The sequence below is a fragment of the Nelumbo lutea genome, chromosome 1, assembly GCF_056320005.1.
Source record: "Nelumbo lutea isolate HS-2025 chromosome 1, American lotus-T2T, whole genome shotgun sequence".
NCBI lineage: Eukaryota > Viridiplantae > Streptophyta > Magnoliopsida > Proteales > Nelumbonaceae > Nelumbo > Nelumbo lutea.
Window position 1 is genome coordinate 205060331 of NC_142684.1, and position 20796 is coordinate 205081126.

General features: G+C 39.7%; 2 protein-coding genes and 1 long non-coding RNA gene across 13 annotated transcripts in view; all 3 read right to left on the reverse strand.

Moving 5' to 3' along the window:
• Window positions 1-10431: 10431 nt before the first annotated feature.
• On the reverse strand, window positions 10432-13231 carry LOC148880535 (uncharacterized). 3 transcript variants are annotated; one of them, XR_016104597.1, is made up of 3 exons: window positions 13154-13231; window positions 12876-13002; window positions 10432-11058 (listed from the first exon to the last, which is right to left on the reverse strand). It is a non-coding gene; the product is annotated as an uncharacterized LOC148880535 (long non-coding RNA). The 3 variants fall into 3 exon arrangements; XR_016104598.1 differs by lacking the exon at window positions 13154-13231 and adding an exon at window positions 13090-13139; XR_016104596.1 differs by lacking the exon at window positions 13154-13231 and having other exon boundaries at window positions 12876-13040.
• Window positions 13232-13535: 304 nt separating this feature from the next.
• PEI1 (Zinc finger C-x8-C-x5-C-x3-H type family protein) lies at window positions 13536-14561 on the reverse strand. The gene has a single exon (XM_088962462.1). The coding sequence runs from the start codon at window positions 14410-14412 to the stop codon at window positions 13702-13704; it is 711 nt and encodes a 236-aa protein (XP_088818588.1). The 5' UTR covers window positions 14413-14561; the 3' UTR covers window positions 13536-13701.
• A 4220-nt stretch (window positions 14562-18781) lies between these two features.
• The window catches only part of EMF2 (VEFS-Box of polycomb protein), a 100027-nt gene continuing 98012 nt past the window's right edge, over window positions 18782-20796 (reverse strand). For all 9 annotated transcript variants that reach the window (XM_088962464.1, XM_088962471.1, XM_088962468.1 and 6 more), the window contains one exon: window positions 18782-19154. In XM_088962464.1, the coding sequence (XP_088818590.1) occupies window positions 19031-19154 (124 nt within the window). In that variant the 3' untranslated portion in view covers window positions 18782-19030. The remainder of the gene's footprint in view (window positions 19155-20796) is intronic.

Genomic DNA, 20796 nt, shown 5'->3' on the forward strand with positions numbered 1-20796 from the left:
GGCCACCTCGCCTAAAGAGCAACCCAAACGAAAGGAACAAAAATCTATACTGTAGTTTTCATAAAGATCACGATCATAGTACCGAGCAATGTAATAATCTCCGTGACGAGATAGAGGGACTCATCCGTCGCGGGTACTTGAGAAATTTTGTACATAATGACAATAGTAATAAAGCAGGTCGGAAATGGGAACACGGGAAGGATGTCCCCGAGTCGAGCAGCAGACCGGCTGAAGCCTTGCAGCAACCTCCCCCAGAAGAGAGGCTAGTTCGGGGAACCATCCACGTAATAGTGGGCGGTTCGGTGGTAGCAGGTTGCACTTCGGCAGCAGCATGGACGTCAGTTCGCGAGGCGGCCCGAGAGGAGCAGAACCCTCCAAAGAGGCCGAAGACAGAAGAACCGATCTTTTTCACAAAATACGACGCGCGAGGTGTTCACTATCCCCACGACGATGCGCTCATCATAAAACTAAGGATCAACTACTTCGAAGTCCGGCGCATACTTGTGGACTCAGGCAGTTCGGCGGACATCCTATTCAAATTGGCGTTCGACCAATTACAGTTGTAGAAAAGCGAGTTGAAGCCCCCGCGCACACTCCTCTAGTGGGCTTCAGCGGAGAGGAAGTCAGGCCCCTAGGGAAGATAACAGTACCTGTGAAAGTCGGCACGTGGCCGTGCGTGGTAAGACTCGACCACGATTTCCTGGTGGTTGCGACCCCCTCCCCATACAACACCATAATAGGGCGGCCAATTACGCACATTTTGCGTGCAGTGGTCTCCACCTATTATCTGGCAATGAAGTTCCCCACGGACTTCGGTGTGGGGGTAGCACGGGGCGACCAACTTGAGTCCCGCAAATGCTATGTTGCCACCCTAAAGGGAAAAACCAAGGCAGCCAACGACCTCGAACTGGAGCAGCCTGTGGAGCAGGGCGAGGAACGAGTTTCGCCCACTGAGGAAACAGTCGTAGTCCCGGCCTCGGCTACAGATCCGACGAACGCTACAGATCGGTGCTTCCGTTAAAGAGCCTCTACGAACCGAACTGGTGAGTTTCTTACTTCAAAATTTAGATATTTTTGCATGGTCCACGGCAGATATGCCCGATATTGACCCTGTCCTTATAACTCACAAACTTAACACTAACCCTGCAGTCAGACCCATTAGACAGAAGAAACGCAACTTAGCCCTGGAGCACTGGAGGGCGGTCAACGAAGAAGTCGAAAAGCTCCTCACAACGGACTTCATAAGGGAAGTTCCTTACCCAAACTGGGTAGCCAACCCAGTGCTGGTGAAAAAATCTAACGGCAAGTGGCGCATGTGCGTCGACTACACCGACCTGAACCAGGCTTGCCCAAAAGACGGCTTCCCCCTGCCCCGAATTGACAGCCTAGTGGACGCAACCTCGGGACATCAGCTGCTAAGCTTCCTGGACGCATACTCAGGCTACAACCAAATCAAGATGGACCAGTCCGACGAAGAAAAAACCAGCTTCATAACCGAGTTCGGCCTGTATTGTTACAAGGTCATGCCCTTCGGACTAAAGAATGTTGGGGCGACCTTCCAAATACTTGTAAATAAGCTTTTTCGGCCCTTAATCGGCACGAAAGTAGAATGTTATGTAAACAACATGGTCGTCAAAATACAGTTCTCGCAGGAATTAATAAAAGACTTGGATTCTGTCTTCCAAATTCTGCGTCAATATAGAATGAGACTAAACCCAAACAAGTGTGTCTTCGGTGCCACCTCGGGTAAGTTTCTAGGGTACATTGTCAATCGGCGCGGTATTGAGGCCAACCCGGACAAAATAAAGGCCATCCTTGATATGAGACCACCCCGGAAAGTAAAAGAGGTTCAGAGGCTAAATGGCCACATAGTCGCTCTGAGCCGCTTCATGTCCAAATCAGCAGACTATTGCCTGCCTTTCTTTAGGGCAATCAAAGGCAAAGGGTTCGAATGGATCCGAGATTGCCAGCTCGCGTTCGATGAGCTAAAAACCTACCTCGCCACTGTGCCAACCTTAGCCAGACCCAAGGAGGGCGAGGTCTTAGAACAATACCTCTCGGCGAGCGATGAGGCGGTCAGTTCGGTACTAGTAAAGGAAGTAGATCGAGTCCAACGGCCCATCTATTACGTTAGTAAAATCCTGTAGGGAGCAGAGACGAGATACCCGTAGATAGAAAAAATAGCGTATGCACTGGTGATTTCAGCTCGAAAACTCCGCCCGTACTTCCAAGCTCACACCGTCGTCGTCTTAACCAACAAACCCCTAAGACAAGTCTTGCTGAAGCCTGAGGTCTCCGGTCGGCTGACGAAGTGGGCCATCGAACTCAGTGAGTACGATCTTCAGTACAAACCACGGACCGCAATTAAGGCTCAAGCCTTGGCAGATTTTATCGCCGAGTGCACTTTCAGCCTCGAAGCCCCTTAACAGATTGAGCCCGAGGTCCCCAGGTCAGGCGAACCCGGAGCTCCTAGGCCAATAGAGTCTGAACCCCGTGAAGTAGCAGCCAGTGTGGCATCTCTCCTAGTCAGGCCAAGCGCGAATTGGAATGAGGAGCCCTGGATCCTTCACGTAGATGGTTCCTTGAACCAGCAAGGCAGCGGGACTGGGATAGTCTTATGCGGCCCGGGTGGCACAAAATTGGAATACGCACTACGCTTTGAGTTTGCGGCATCTAACAACGAGGCAGAATACGAAGCATTGACAGCCGGGCTGAACCTAGCGCAAAAGGTAAGAGCAAAGCACTTAGTCATCTACAGCGATTCCCAACTCGTGGTCAACCAGGTTACGGGTGAGTACGAAGCACGCGAGCTCTCCATGATCGCATACTTGGCGAAAGTAAAAGAGGCCCTACTCAACTTCCAGTCATACTTCATCAAGCAAATCTCGAGGTCAGAGAACACTGAGGCCGACGCTCTGTCCCGATTAGTTAGCACAAGTCACAACAACATGAGAACCGTGTACATAGAGGACTTACCTCGGCCTAGTATTCTCGGTGGGGCAAAGGAGGTTGCTCCCGTCCTCGAAGTAGAGCCAAGCTGGATCGACCCACTCGTGAGCTTCTTGCTAGATGGAACCCTCCCTGCAGACTGCAATGTGGCCAAGAGGGTGCAGCACCAGGCAGCCAAATACATCATAATTGACGAACGGTTGTCCCGACGGTCCTACACGCTCCCCTACTTGCGTTGCCTACGACCTACCGAAGCCGAACTCGTACTCCGCGACACTCATGAAGGTCTGTGCGGCGGACACCTGGGGGGCAGAGCACTTGCCCAAAAAGCACTTCGACAAGGATACTACTGGCCAACGATGAAAGTAGAAGCCGTTGAGCTCGTCAGAAAATGCGACAAGTGTCAAAAGCACGCCAATATCCACCATCAGCCTGCTTCCCACCTCAAATACCTCGCCAGCACGTGGCCCTTTGCACAGTGGGGCATCAACCTCCTGGGGCCATTCCCTCCAACAATAGGTGGGAGAAAATTCCTAGTGGTTGTAGTAGATTACTTCACAAAGTGGATAGAAGCCGAACCTCTGGCAATAGTTACGGCCCAAAACATACAAAACTTCTTTTGGAAGAACATAGTATGTCGCTTCGGGTTACCGTAGGTACTGATCTCCAACAACGGCAAGCAGTTCGAGGATATCATGTTCCAAGAGTGGTGCCAGAATATGGGGATTCGACAGAACTTCACATTGGTCGTGCACCCGCAGGCAAACGGTCAGACAGAAGTAATGAATAGAGCCATCCTACGCGAACTGAAAGCACGTCTAGATCGAGCTAAGGAGTTGTGGGCAGAAGAGCTACCAAGTGTTTTATGGGCTCACCGAACTACAGAAAAAACTGCCACGGGAAAAACCCCTTCAACCTCACCTACGGCACTGAAGCAGTAATCCCGACGGAAATCGAAGTACCAACATTGCGACTAGAAACATATGACGATCATACGAATGGAAATGAGTTACGTACCAACCTTGACCTACTGGACGAGGTAAGGGACCCCGCACACATCCGGACAGCGGCCTACCAGTAGCAGGTAGCTCGGTACTACAACGCCAGAATAAGCAGCGAAGCTTCCGAGTCGGCGACCTGGTCCTTCGTAAGATTATGGTGCCCAAACCCGGTGTGGGTAAACTTGGACCAAATTGGGAAGGGCCCTATAAAGTAAAGAAAGCGCTCGGGGGGGCATACGAGCTCGAAACCTTAGAAGGCAAACAAGTACCCCGAGCGTGGAACATTGTTAACTTAAGGCAATACTACCTATAAACCGCCAAGCGAAGTGGACAAAGTCGCTACAAAGAGCCTTAGGGCCAAGATGCAAAACCAACAAGAGGAACCTTGGCATAAGCAAGCAAAGAAAAGTCAGGCATATTATCATCTCGGCAAAATGTCAGTCAAGAATAAAGCAGAGCAGAGACCAAGTATTAAACACCGAAACAGGTCGCGCGAGTGCAATAACCCGAGCAAGAAACAGTGGCATATTATCAATTTGGCAAGTTATCAGTTCGGAAAAAAGAACACAACCAAAAAGATTGTCTATTTCATTGTAAGAAAAGGAATAGTACAATAAACAAAAAATTACAAGCCCGGAGCTACTTCTTCCCCATCAGAAGGCACTTCAACGACACCCGAAGGCCCTGCCTCGCCCTCAGAATCCGGCTCGCCATCGGCAGCATTGGCCATCTCCTGAGTTATACGCGAAGTGGATATGGCACTAACGTCGAGGTCAGGATACGTGTTCTGGATCATCCACCGGCTCAGTTTGAATCCCCTTCTGTAAGAATCCACCATCAGGTCGTCAAAACGCGGCGAGGCAATGTAGTCTTCAATGACCTTCTTCTTGGCATCTTCAATACCTTGGAAGAAGATCTACATTTTCTCCCTGATGTCCTCCTGAAGATATTCGACCTGATGTTGCAGGTCCAACCTCAAGTCCACCATGTGCTTCACAACTACCCCATGGCCTCGGCATCCCGCTGAGACATCGCCTACCTGGCCATAGCAACGCGAGAAGCCTCTTCGGCAGCGTAACCGACCGCCTCAGCAGCTCGAGTATTTGCCTCGGCGGCACGAAAAGCCTCTTTGGCAGCATGAGCGGCCGCCTCAACAGCTAGCGCCTGTCGCGAGCTCCTCTCCACCTGGGCTGCTGAGGCGTGAATAGAAGAGTTCACCTACCAAAAGAAACAAGTGAGCGACAACAGCAAGAAGGATAGAAAATGAAGAAGGCAGACGAAATCTGACTTACCACCATAGCATGAGTTACGGCATGGCAGACAACCTGATTCAAGGGAAGATCAATCCACGCCACGATCTCCTCAGGGAAAGTAGCCTCCCTACTCTTCTGAAGAGCGTAGTTCGGCGACAACACGCTCCTGAACTCCCCTTGAGCTCACGAGCCTGAGGGCCCAGCCCGTGCATGAGTGGACCCAGAGTAAGCAGGAGCACTCAAGTAGGCAGGAGCACCCGTGTGAGTGGTCTCTGCATAAGGGGCCCTTGCCACTTCGTGAATCGGAGTCACCTCGGGCTCCCTGGGCAGATCCTCCGGTGTGTGGCCTAGAACTTGAGGCTCCTCATCCTAGGGTAGTTCGGTACGAGTTCGCTTGGCGACCTGCTTCCTCCTCTTCATGCCTTGGAACAGGCGCCCCCCACGAGTCCTCTCTGAGTCCATCACACCTGTAGAAAAGAGTTTGGCATCAGAAAAAATGAAGGAACACAGAAACAAGAAACCTCTGAGCTAGAAACCTATCCGAACTCAGGCCGGCCGCAATAAGCTTGGCCTCCGTTAAGTACTGATGGCACTTTAAACCTTGTCGTGCCCATTGCTAGAGGCCCTTCACCGTCTCTTTACCGAGAGTGACACCAGAATCAGGAGCGGCCTCACCCCACCCGGTCAGAAAAGGCCACTCGCTTCCACACCGGGACCTTGTTAGAAAGTTCGTGCAGAAGCTTAAAGCCCGAGCGAGGAGACAGGTAATACGCCCATCTTCCCCCAGGAAGAGAACCCGCTTGTTTCTTGAGCATTAAGATAGAGGAGAATATCTCCAAGTCTAAAGGGAAGTTCTGTTCGCAAAAAAGGGAGATTGTCCCCACTAGGTTCCGAATAGAGTTCGGATGAAGCTGGCCAATGGTAACGCCGAAGTGGCTTATGACCTCGACGAGAAAGGGGTGGAAAGGTAGTCGCAGCCCCGTAGCGAGCTGCTCTCAAAAAATCACGATCTCATTAGGACCGTGTTCCCAAGGAAAGATACCCAAAGGAATGAAATAGGTATACCCCCCAGGTAAATTGTAAGAGATAAGTAGAGATTGGAGCCCCTCAGGCATCATGGTCAAAGGACCAAACCTGTCTAGCATTCGACCTCGACGAGAGGTAGACGCCAAACTGCTCGAAGTGACTCGGCCTACGGGTTCGAGGTCATCATCAAGTTCCACCACAGGATCACTAAGGCAGTCGGGGGATACGGCTCAGTTCGTAGAACCTACATCAGTCCTTGAAGAATTGTCTGAACTATCAAAGCTAGACATCGAGGAGAAAAGGTGGATTCAGGAATGTACTCACCGAAAGAAAGTTTTGAAGGCTCCGGAGACTGGAAACAAGCCAAAAACCTTGAAGGCAAAGTAACAAGCCTAGACGCGAACTGAAAGGCCTGGACGCGAGCTAAAAAGTGGGACGCGAGCTCAAGAAGCAAACCGTAGAAGTGACAAATCGACTGGGGTCCCCTACTATTTATAGCTACAGTAACCAAGAACCAACAGTGCATATCAAAGCCAATCTGATAGCCCGCATTTGCGCTGACCGCATGTCGCCTGAGATCGAGACGTGATTGGCGCACGTCTCTCCGAAATGAACGAAACGTCAGCGCACGTCTTTCTGAAACCAACGACGCATCGGCGCACGTCTTTCTGAAACTGACAATGCACCACACACGTCTCTCTGCAATCGACAATGCCAGCGCACGTCTCTTCAAAACGGTAGTGGCGCGCTCTTTTCAAAAATTAAAAGACCCGCTGTCACGTCCCAACGGTGTGATTTTTTTTGAAATTTAAAATAAATGTGCGTTGCCGCCGCGTCCGTCAACATTTATGAGCAGGAAGACATGTCTCCCGCCTTTTCGGACGCTCTAGAAAATCGGAGAACCGTGGCAAAGCACCTCGCGCAGTCAAGATTCGAAGAACGAGACAAATCCACCTACCACCTTGCAAAACTCCCTGCACCAGGGCAAAACCTTTGGTGCGAGGAGTGGGGGGCAATTGATGAAGGAAGATTTGGCCCGACCTCACAGTTACGCAACACGTGGCAAAGGCAACAGCTCGGCACAAAAGCACGCCTAAGATGAACACCAAGGGGAGAAACCAGTGGACCGAACTCCCAACTAGGAGCCCGAACTCTCCCTTCAGCCCCAAGCCAGACAATAACCCGAATTGGCTAGCATTATAGCAGTTCGGGACACACCTCGCCGAACTGGCCTGCCTTATAGCAATACAAGACATATCTCCGAACTCAAGACTTCGCTTCACTCACCACTCCACCACATCACCCTCAGGACGCCAAAACCCAACAAACCGTACCATGCCAGACACCGAGGAAGTTCGTACCCAAGGGCGGCACACCTAACTGACTTGGGATCTGACGCTTGATGGCCGCGCTCCAAACGGCCACCTGCCACCGCCTCCTGACACTACCATCTCCAGTTACAGAGACAGCTCTGACAAAAAGCAATGGCGGTTCTGTCCTAGCAGAAAGGAGGACACCCGAACTGACAAAAGCAAGGGTAATCATACCCGGCCTGACAGGGGCTTCGGAATGAGTGCGCGAAGTGGTTATAAAAGGCCCTTACCCCCAACAACAAGGTATGTGAACTTTGCGCCATCTGATCTTTACTTTGCCTTTGAGAGAATACTAACTTGAGCTTCGGAGCTATCTCACCGGGTTCCCCCCGGAGCTCCCTCATCTTCTCTATTTTCAGGCTCCCCATCGCTCTAGTCAGAAGCGAAATCGTTGACAGCTAAGACCAACCGGATTGCGCTCCATCAAGCATTGTCTCTGCTCATCCTTTTTTATTTATTTCTTTCTCTATTTATCTTCTTTTTTTTTTCTCTGGAAGTTAAGCTTGTTGACAGTGAATTGTTGGATTTTGGATCGTATCATTGTAAATCTCTTCCCAGGTCTTCAGACTTGTCGCTCCTCTTGTGTTAGTATCTCTTAACAGTTCCTGTGTTTGGATGGATATTAATTAGCTCCTTTTTTTTCTTTTTCTATTTTATGTTGTTGTTAAATGGATGGGTTGTTCACTTCAGATCATTAAGTTATGGATAGTAGGTGCTCTATCTCGTCTCCCTGTCAGTCTACGCTTCCCGGAAGTTAAGAAAGTGTTCCAGTGACATGCGATTTTAAGAAATGTGATGAAATACTTCTTAGGGGAAGGAGAGGTGGTTAATTCAAAGGAACAACCAAATATATATATATATATATAAGAAAAAATAAAATGAAAGGAATTGGTGGTACAACAAAATTGGGTAAGATAGATCGAGATGGAGGTTTCCACACAATAAACTCGACTGAGTTTAGGAGATAAGTAAGGAAGGCAAGTTACCAAAAATGATGATGAACTAAAAAAAAAGAATAAAGAAAGAGGATAAATAAATAAAGCAAAAAAAGGAAATAAGAGATTCAAAAAAATATATAAGTAAAAAAATAAAAATAAAAAATAAAAGGAAACAAGAAAATATAACAAGATGGAAATAATTTCATAAGGCAAATGAGTAAATAGTGTTTCATAAGAGAATAACAAAAAATAATAATCAATAATCAATAAAAATAATAAAAAAGGAAAGATGACAAAAATATAATAATAGTTAAAGATATAAAAATAATGAATAATAAAAAATCAAAATTAAAATCTTAAAATTTAAAATAGGAATAAAATAAATAAGAAAAAGAGAGATAATAATAAAATAATAAAATAAAATGATTTGATAATTATATGATTTTCTTTCTTCGTCATTATATGGTTTGATAATTATATACCCGTGATCATGCTTGCTTGAAACCTCATGTGGGCCCCACCTATTGGACTCGGGAGAGGGGTGCCTAACCCCTTCCCTCTCCCATCCAAGTCTTAAGTCTTATCCGGACTGGTTTGGCTAGTGCCTTGAGCTTATGGAGTCACTTTGGAACCAACATTTTTGAAAATCATTCTCAGAAGTCTCATCACCTTCATTTATTAACCATTTATTAATATGATGGGTGGCGACTCCATTTCCAGCCCAAGTGAGCCACCCTCACAGCAATTGTATAAAAGTTTTACTTATAACACATTGTTTCATAAAGTCAAATAGTTTTTGGTGCTTAATCCTATTTTATGTAAAAATCAATAAATAAATAAATTTACATATTATATACGTTTTTGTTCAATTAAGATTTTTTTAAACTAACCAGAGAGATGGAAGGCTGCTTACCTTGGTATGCTAAGTCCTATTACCCAATATATACCAATTTAGGGTGTCTTGCAAGCCTATAAATAATGAATAGATAAATAAATAAAAATTTTTACAACAAATCCATATTTACAGATGCTATGTGCACGATGCATATGCCTCTAGCTTCTTTCCTAAATCCCACTAAATGTAGAATGATTTATCACTTGGACTTCTATTGCAAGCACATGCAAATTTATTTCAAAAATCACAAAAAACAAATAAGCAAACAAACAAACAAACTTTGTAAATGGATGAAACAATCCAATTAACAAGAATTGTTTGATTTCAATTCACAATTCAAAATCACTTATGCATCTCTGCTAGTTTTGAAAATCCAAGAAAATGATTTGTAGTGAAAACTCTTTTGCAGAACTAATGAATTAATGAGACATGCAGAGTGGAAATTGATGAGCTTTGAAATTCTCCATATATTAATTAATAGAATTTGAAATTAATATAAAAAAATAAAGTTATAGACAGAGAAAAACTGAACGCAAAACAGAAACTAGAAGAAGATGAAGAAGAAAAAAAGCTATAATTTAGTAAATAGAAGCATTTAATTTAGAGAAGAGAAAATGACATACCTCTTCAGACAAATGGAGTACAGAGAGTAGAGAGATCAAAGATGTCCTAACAACACTATTTATGGTCTACTAACTCAACTCATGTAGAGTTGGAAACTAACAAAGAGGATTAGTTTCTAACCAGTACAAACTACATACTACAAAAGTACGCCATCATAAGTATATCGATAAACATATGTTCTATTTCAAGCTCCATAATTATCAATCAACAAATATGGTTCTATGATTGTATGTCATCATAATTATATCGATAATCATATGTTCTATTTCAAGCTCGATTCATTACAAAGGTCTTAATTAACTTATCACATTTAGCATTTAAGTGACCCTCAATCTCTTTTTTTTTTTTTTTTTTGTAATACATATAAAATAACCAAAACAACAACTTATCTTTCTTCAATTAACAGTCATGAACGAGAACAGAAATTTACCACTTCATGAGCCACTCATTTATAATCCTACTAATCCAAACTAAGGATATATGCTGAGCCAACTCCCTAATATCTTAGACTAAAAGCCTACCATCATTAAGAACTACATAGTTGTAATTACATCTATTGAGTCAAATTTTGTAATTCAGAACTGAGCTCCACAACTAAGAGCCTCTATGAGACCTCTTCATAATGACATTGCTTTAAGATTTAAAATAGAAGAGGGTTGCACCATTCTTCCTCCAGTTGCTGTAATCAAAACAAAACCCATTGCAGCCTTATTTAGGTGGCCTTATAAGTTATGTCTGTGTTTAGTTTAATGAAACCTAGTGGAGGTTTATGCCAGATCTATGGCCTTGCATAAGAGAAATCCTCAGTTTAATCTAGAATTTGAGCATTCTCAAATTCTTGGCAAAGAATTACAGTCTTTTCTATGATTTGCTCAAGGGAATCCCTTGCTCCCTGATGAATTTGTTCATTTCTTGACTTCCATTATTAGAGCTTTTGCATTTTGATATTTCAGACCCTCAATTTCATGGGAAAGTGACCTTTGATATTTCAGACATTTCCTACAATAAAAATCATCTCAAATACATCACCAAAATAGTTGACTGTTAATCTACAAGTTCAATTCTGTTTAAACTAAAAAGATAAGGATTTAAAAGGAAACAACATGCATGACTTTAGCAATGAAGGGTGCATGTAATCAATAGACCTTCAAGATATATGCAAAGTACATATCTAGGAATTTAATAAGAAAATGATTTGGAACTCCACCAATTAATTTGCATTAGTATAGAACTCAAAGAATGTGCATTATTTGCCACACCTACTAAGTTATTAGTCAAATGGTTTGCATAATTTGTTGAATTTGAGCTTGAACTGATTGTGATGCTAGTACTACTACTATCTAGATATCTTGACATTACACTACATTTCACAAGTTCTTCCTCATGAGTTTTACCATCATTTGAAAGAAGAGAAACTCTAAATTTTTTGAATTGCCTCTGCAAAAAGCCAGTGCTCTAGAGACCCATAAACCTAAAATTAACTAAGATAAAAGAATAAGACAAATTTGTGAAAAAAAAATATATTAATCTCTCATTTAATGGGCCAATCTTAATTATAACACTTATTTCCGCATAACATCTTTCTTTTATTTTTTTCATTTTTTCTTTGAGTGGCTGGTGTTGCAAGTCAGTAGTCAACCATTATAATGTTAAGACCAGATCTAAAGCCAGGTATCAAGTATATAACACCCCCACAATTTACATGTATATTTGAAGGTTATCTTACAATTCATTGAATAGACATATACTAATGGTTATTCTTTACTTTATACATAACCTGTCTTACAAATCATTGAAAACATAGATACTATATATGGGCACCAATGCTAAAGCATGGTTGGTAATCTAAAAAGACACCTTTTCGATTTATTCACTGAATATGGTATTAATCGACATACTTTACATTTTAATGATGTAACTATTTCCATTTTGCAAGGTTTTAGTATAAATATCATAAATATGCCCTCATTACCCAACATAAATTATTCATGGAACTAATGTGGAACAGGCAGTTTAAGAACAGAACTCACTAAAAATCTGCTAAAAGTTCCTAACTTTGTCCTGATTTAGCATCAGGCTTCCACCAACTCATTTCCATCTTTCAAAGGTCTAATAATAAGGAAAGCAAAAGCATCCTCACAGTAATAACTTATCCAATTTGTTAGGCTTAGTAAATGATGCAAACCTACATTTTTATTTAATTTGTTTATGTATTCACTTATTTGACCCAGAACTTTTTACAATATACTTGTGCAAAGTGTATCTATTTTCTTCATTTATAAACCTCTATAATACTATTTACCATTTTTCTACTAATAAATACATTTCTGTCAAGTGAAATATTTGCAATATTGAAAAATAGGAGAATATATACAACAATATATGTACTTAAAACTTAAAAGAAGGATGTTGACATTCCTTTTCAGATGATATTTTCATTTAATTTTCAAATGAAAAATTAGAGACGTACTGGAACCTAATTTAGTAGTTCTAATTGACTTTGTGTTCAAAAGACATGAGACCTGGATGTCTTTACTCCAATATGGAGTACTCTAAATAAAATTCCAAATACAGCTTAGCACCAAATATTAACAAAAAAAGAAAAAGAAACCTCTAATGAATGTGAAACTAACCCATTCATTCCTGTCATTACTAAAAGTTCCCATTAATCTAAATCCTGTTCTAAAATTTTGAAATATATGAACAAACTTCTGCCATTATCTTCTTAAAAAAATATTAATAACAAATGAAATGAAACCTGAGGTGAGATCTTCAATTATCTGCTTAAAAAATATTTATAACAAATGAGATGAAACCTGAGGCGAGATCTTCAAGCCAAATTGGGAGTAGAGACCACATCTTGGATTCCTCTGAGGCCTTCCATGGAATTAGTCTGTTGATGCTCTTCCACCATTCCAATCGTTTCATTTCATGGTTGAATGCCTACAAAAGCGCACCCACTCAAATTACCAGGAATGATGGATCAAAAAAAAGGTAAGAGTTGTATTCTAAATGCTGACTCCGTGTTACCAAATTTGTTAAAAGAAAAGTGAAATAGAAGAATAATGATAGATTTTCCAAATTAGCTCCTTACCATGACTTTCAAATAGCGCATTCTCTCTCTTAACAATACGGAATTTTATAACCATTAAATATCCGATAAGGTAAGAATTGTATTCTCTCTCTCTTACCTGATAATGTAATAACAACATTTGTCTGTTTTAATTCTGTCTTTGTAACAGGTGTCCCACGATACAAAAACTCTCATGCATTAAAATATCCGAAAAGCCACTGCAGTTTACTTTATTGAGTCATTAAAAGGAAGGGTAGAAATGGAAACAAGAAATCAGGATCTGTCGACAAACTCAAAGAACCCATGCTGAAGGGCCAAAAGGAATCTTTTCATTTGAAGACATTTCAGTATGTTAAGCACTTTCCTGCATGTCATGCATGTGTATACACATCCAAACAAGCCGTTTCACAAATACCCATGAAATTGATTATTTTCTCATTAATTACTGACAATTATTTCTCTCTCCACATCAATTCTCAAGCAAAACAATCTTAATTAACATGAAAATTAACTCCAAAAATTTAAGCAAATTTTCTTCTAAAATAAACCTTATATTCTATCTCTCTCCTTCATTTCAGCAACTCTGAAATCCAATCAATATCCGGCAAATCCGATACGTCCAAACCAAAATTTCTCTCCCTCCCTTCATCATCACCATGATCATATATCTTCAATTTCTGAAAACTCTGTGAAAAATGCCAATTATCTTCTGAAGGAATTTCATTCTTACTGGATACAGGCGGATTATACGATGTTATGTCTCTCTCTCTATTGTCTGCTGATGCACCTGTAATTCCTTCTCCGAAGTTCGACCAATCCATCGGAGCCCCATAGGTATAATAGCATTTGTATTTGGTCTCCGACCGTAGCTGTTCTGGCGAATGCGCAAAGAAACAAACCTTTCGCCGGCAATACTTTCCGGCATTGCATGCACGAGTCCGATACTTTGCGGGATGCAGCCAGAACTCGAAAACCCCGTGTGCAAATTCGCATGAATCGCCCTTTGGGCACTCACCGGACCGGAACTCTGGACAAACGACGGCAGCATAGTTGATTTTACGTGGATCACGACGCCGCGCCTTCTCGCCGCGGTGCGCATAAGGACATTCCGTCCAGTCATGGCTTCGATTCCTGGTGCATCTCTTAATCTTGAATGCGTACATTCGGAATTCGTCGGAATCGTACATCTCATCATCACAACCGGAGAAGTTTCCCGGCTTGATAGTCTTTGGTCCAGGCCTCGAATATTCAATAAAACTGGGATTTACTCCCTTCAACATCTCTACGAGCTCGCAAGAATTTTCTTTAATGGACAGAATATTGCATGCACATGCAAATTTATTTCAAAAATCACAGAAAAAAAATCAATAAACAAACAAATAATCTCAGGAAATGGCTGGAACAATCCAATTAACAAGAATTGTTTGATTTCATTTCACAATTCAAAATCACCCGTGCATTTCTGCTACCTTTTTGAAAATCCAAGAAAATGGGTAGTAGTGAGAACTCTTTTGCAGAACTGATGAGACATGCAGAATGGAAATCGATGAGCTTTGAAATTCTCCATGTATTATTAATTAATAACATTTGAAATTAATATAGAAAAAATAAAGATATAGAGAGAGAAAAGCTGAAAGCAAAACAGAAACAAGAAGAAGATGAAGAAGAAAAAGAGCCATTATTTAGCAAATAGAAGCATTAAACTGGCGCACCTCTTCAAACAGATGGAGTACAAAGAGCAGAGAGATCAGAAAGGTCCTAACAACACTATTTATGGTCTACCAACTCTACTCATGTAGAGCTGGAAACTAACCTGGATGGTCAGTTTCTAACCAGTACAGACTACAGGCTACAGAACTCTCTCGACTAACGGTAACGGATGCTTCTCTACTACTCTGAAAAAAGTGAAAAGTATCTAACCTGAAATTCAAACCTGACGGCCGTTTGGAATTAACGTCAGAAGAGATGAAAGAAAACGACGCTACAACTCCACTGTGAATGCATGAGAAGGAGGCAGGAGTTTGCGAAGAATAGAGAGCGCATGCAGTCACACGTGGTACGTGGCTACTGCGTGTAACTTATTTGGTGAAAAATTTAGCGGGATTCTTTGTTAACGCGTGGAGAGTCTCATAGATTCTTAGCCGGAGAGACTCTCTCTCTCTCTCTGTGTCTGCCGCTAAATTTAGAGGTGGGCAACGTCATGGATGCTTGGTAGCCAAGTAGGCTAACGAACAAAGAAAAAGAGCTGTCAGTAGTTTCTGTGGCGATGCATGGCAGGACGAAACTTTCGTCCCTTCTCGGTCGAACCGTGACACATGCCGAAAGGATAAGGCTTAAGAGTAAGACGGGAGAACAAAGGCTATCTGACTTCCTTCTGTACACAATCCAACCATCGGAGTCAGCCTGCTATAATTGTCTCAGTTAAATCTATTAGAGCAATCGGAGTTTTTTGCTCTCTTCACAAGTGGTGAATGGTGATCAACAGCCTAGACTGTTGAGAACGTTTCCATGCATTGAGGTCACACCACTAGTGTAGGGGTAAAAGAGTAATTTCCCTCTTTCTTTTTAATTATAAACAATATTTTAAATTTTGCAACGTATCAGTCGATACCTATTGTTTCTGAAGATTTCCAATACATGGAATATGTAGAATTAGATGGTTTCGTATTTTTTTCGTAAGTATAAGCTGATACAACCCGAAACATATGCATTATGTATCACCTGAATTTAATTTCCTTCTCCTTTTTAAATTTAAATTTAATTTATTTTTTCTCTCTCTCATTAATGTTAATTTTAATTAAGCCATAAAGTTTGAGACATCATTAAATGCTAATATTATTTAATTAAATGTTTATTTGAATTACCTTTAATTACCACATTTAATATGTCAATAATGGTATTTAAGTCAAATAACTTGTTAAAAATCACAAATAGAAGGTAACAAGTTTCAACCCCAAGTCATTTACTTACAACATTAATTAATTAATCATTATGTCAATATTAATTTCTTATTAAAAATATGCTTTTTTTACAATAAAGTAATCTTCTTTCTTGCCTTAGTGGATGTTTCCCAACAAATGCTACAATTTGATTATTACTATTTATATAATAATAAGATGAATACAAATTATATTTATTTATTAAAAATTAACTTGTATACATAATAAATATTATCTAAATCTATATATAATAAATATTAACTAATAAATGACTTCAAAAAAATATTAACTAATAAATATTAGTATATATATACACACACATACATTTTAGTTCTTCTATTATTTTTCAACGGTTACTAATTATATCCTGATATTTTATATAAATCATTAAAGAATATTTTTTATGTTTAAATAAATTAGTTATAACTTCTAATCACATAAAACTCATTTTTATTGTTATTCATATTTTTCAATGATTTTTTTTTTTTTTGAATTTTCTAGTATAACCATGCGTATCTTGATTTTTCATCCATATCTATGCATTTCCAAAGCGTATCTCAAATCGTCTCTTAAAATAACCTTTTTAATACACCTTGTGTTTCTAACATTTTGAACATTGATCATAAAAAAAAAAAAAGGGTATGAATGAGTAACGTTTCATGGTTGAAAACGTTGTCAACAGCACTGGGTGTTAGGGGCAAAGTTTTTTCATGAGCAATCGGAATTCAATACGTATAGGCTGTGTTTAGTTTAAATGAAAAAGATAGGGAAAGGAAGGAAAAGATGGGTAAGTTTCCCTTCCTTACAGGTTTTCCCTACCCTTTTCTTTCAAGCCAATCAAAGCCTTATTTGATCCATTCCAGCAACAATATGTATAAATATGATGAAAATCGATACATATTGATATTTTGAACCCCGTAACTTAAGTAATAATTATGAGCGAACACATCAATAATCCTTCTGGATGTCATTTGATTTGTTTAATTTTTGAAACCATCTTGCCTCTACCCCCATCGTCTTTCTTCTCTAGTCCAACAGCCAATTATCAAACTAACCCAAAAATATCACAGATAAAAATCAGGTCCTGCTGCTCGCTCCAGAATTAATCCTCAGATAAAAATATAATTGATCATATTAAAGAAGAGAAATGTCCAAACAAGCATTATTTTTATTAGGATAAATTACAGTTAAGTATCCTATACTTTAAGGGGGTTGACACTTGAATGGCTAAACAAAAGAAGCCAATACTCAGATTCTCCTTTTAATCTTCTTTTACCTTCAAATGCAAATAATGGTGAAAAAATTTTATGAAGAATGCAGAAATCAACACGTAAACATAGCTAAGTATCTATCCATCCTCCTAGTTTGGAGTCTTCATTAAAAACTCAAATGTTATCAACTGTTTCCAAATGTTTTTATTTAGGTGCAAACTTTAGTTCCTTTGCTATTCTAGAATCAACATTTCTCTGTACTACCTCTGAATTGCGTATAAAATTAGCAAAAGAATAGTTAAAAAAGAAAATTCGAACAAGAACATTTAAGTAACTTTCACCCCCAGTATCAGTAACACTAGATTCAGAGTTAAACATAAGTTTATATTTCTGAAATGTTTAATGTATTAAAATGTTGCATTTAAAAGTTCAGACCCTTAAGTGTCATTACCCCAAAAGTATAGGATAAGTATAGGATATCTATCTGTAATTTATCCTTTTTGTTATTAATGAAAATGAAATATAAACTTTAAAATCGACCCAAAAACGAAATTGTTTTGGTGGCAAATCATTAATTCAAGCACATGTTTTTCTAAAACCAATCTAGAATCAAAATTATTGTTCGACCGATGTAGTTAAGCAATTCAATTATCTAGGCTGGGTCAACCCACAATGTCATAATAATAAGTTAAATAATAATTTTTAATATAAAATAATATAAAAAAACTGTAAAAAATTTTAGATATATCTCTAATATTTTATAATAACATTAAAGAAAAATAAGTGTGATAAACAATGATCACTTTAGGAAAAATCTATTTTTCGGTAAAGAGAACATACCAAAAAAGCTTTGACCAATCAAAACCAGCCATGAACATTGATAAATACAACATGATGTGGGGCTCAGGTTGGGATTTTCTAAAAATCTGAATAAGCAGTGTAAAGTGCTAACTTGGGCCTGCCTACCTGAGTTGCAAGTTGCATTCCTAATTACCACTTCAACGATACCAGACGATTGGTTAAAACTAACTTGGGCCTGCCTTCCCGGTGACATGTTCAACCTTTATGTTTAGTTTGAAGGAAAAGGTAGGGAAAGGAAGGAAAACGTAGAAAAAACTATACAAGGTTTGTAAAAGTTTTCCTATATTTTCCTTCCTTTCCCTACTTTTTCCTTCAAACCAAACACAATATTAGGATCAAATGTATCAAACCTTGATGTCATGATTTAAAAAACAATGATAAAACACAAAAAAAAAAAAACCATGGAATGTTTCAAAAGTACATGCCAACAGATAGGTTAAAACTCGATTAAGGCTTAGGTCGGGTCAATATAGATTTACCACTTGACCTGGTGCACCGACATCCCTATACAATACTTTGAAACTTCCCTGATGGCAAAGAACTAATTAACTAAATGCTTTGTGATAACATGACCATATGGCCTTGGAGCCAACCCTGATCCATGAAACCTGAGCATGAAGCTCCTACCGACAACTCTGTTTAAGTCCGTCATGGAATTACGTTTACTTTATCTCATTGAATTTTACAAGAGAGGCCAATGTTACAAGAACTACAACATTGAAAAGGCAACCTTCATTTTTTTCCTATTTATATCTATCTGAAAGAATGGAACCCTTTTTCTGGCCCAACAATCAAAAACAGAAGAACCATAAAAAATGAAATTAAAGAAATTACAAGGATGGTACCGTGAGATTAGTGAATTAGGGCCAAGTATACACGTCCTCTCTCTAGCCTTGTTTAGGATCCGGACCCTCACTTTGGTATCTTTCAAGTACTATGTTACAGTTGTTCATTGTGCGCGCATCAAGGAGGCTGTGATTCCATAGCTTGATCATAAACAACCTCCAACACCTGCTCAGTCCACAAGCATGTTAGCATACCCAATTTAACAGAAACCATTTCAAGGATAGGGTGACATACTAAACAACTGAGTGATCAGATATAGGGCCAGAATACGACCATATTATTAGAAACATAGAATGTGTTCTACCATGTTTGGATCGGATCATCAGTCTCCTTGCGTTCTAGAATTTCATCCTAGTCTACCAGACTTGGCAATATTTATTCTTTATTTATTTGTTTTATCAGCAATGCTACTGTTAAAAGAATCCACGAGTTCCATATAATCAGAACCAAGTTGCATAAAAGAAACTAAAAGGTAACGCAATCAGTAGGGATGATCATGGGGCAGGCCAGGCATCCTGCCTAGCAAATATAAATTAATAAATTATATTTTCACAAACAAAATGTAAACTTAATTTCATAAACAAAATTATGGAAAAAATATATAAAAACTAATTGTTCATATACTAATATATTATATCATATATTTTTTATATATAAATATATATTTGATATAATATTTTACAATATATGAACTTCCGGCCAGGTTATCAACATCCTTGTCCTAAGCCATATCCCAACTTCATGGGGTTGGCTACATGAATCATGTTTTGCCATTCCATTTAGTTACTTGTTACTTCCAAGTCCCTTTTCGGTCTGCCTTAGCTCTTCTAGCCCCTTCATCATGTAATAATCATTTCTTCTATGCATGTGACAGGACCATCCCAATCTACATCTACTCATCTCATTTTATCACCTATGGGAGCTACTTCATTTCTAATCCTATCCTTTTTAGTTTTATCAGTCATCCATGTAAGCATTTGGACATGTTTCTTAACTGCCCAATGCTCTGCTCCATACAACATAGAAGGTCTTACATTTGTTTTATAAGATTTTCCTTTCAGCCAAAATGGTATACACCTATCACATAACACTCCAGATGCACCTCTCCTTACCTGTCCTGCTCTAGTTCTAATGCAGTTGTCCATAAACCTAACTTTGCATTTAATCCTTTGAATGTAAAAATAAATTTTTATTAAAATAAAAGGGGAAAAGAGAGAGAATAATACATGAGACCCGTTAACAAAAAAATGCTAGTTTCATCAATTAATACACTCCAGATGCACCATGGGACCTCCTCTTGAATATGTTTAATCAACCAATCTATGAGCACTGCAAATAAATAAAGAAAAAGTACCATGATGATGGCTCCTTGTAACTGTAAAATCTTATGCTGCTTCTACAGGTGTTTTCACATTGGTTTTTTGCACCTTCATACATATATTAAATTATGTCCACATACCTATTTTATGTCCACATACCTCTTTCACTTTGATAACAATAATTTTACTAAGATAGATGTCATTTCTAGTACTATTAGAGTCACAAATTCCTCCTCCACTAGAACTCTCTACATGTTTTTCATTTAATAATTTTTCAAAATAGTTTATCAAGACAATTTGATCTTCCTCTTTAATGTATCCAATTAAATCATTGCCTTTTTGTCTCTCATTTTTGACTGATTATAAATTCCATTCTATCCCTCATTAGTGCTTAACTTATGATATTGTTCATCATATGCCTAAAATTTAGTTTCACTCACTTTCTTTTAAATTCCTTTCTTATGCTTTTATATTTTCTAAGTTTTCTA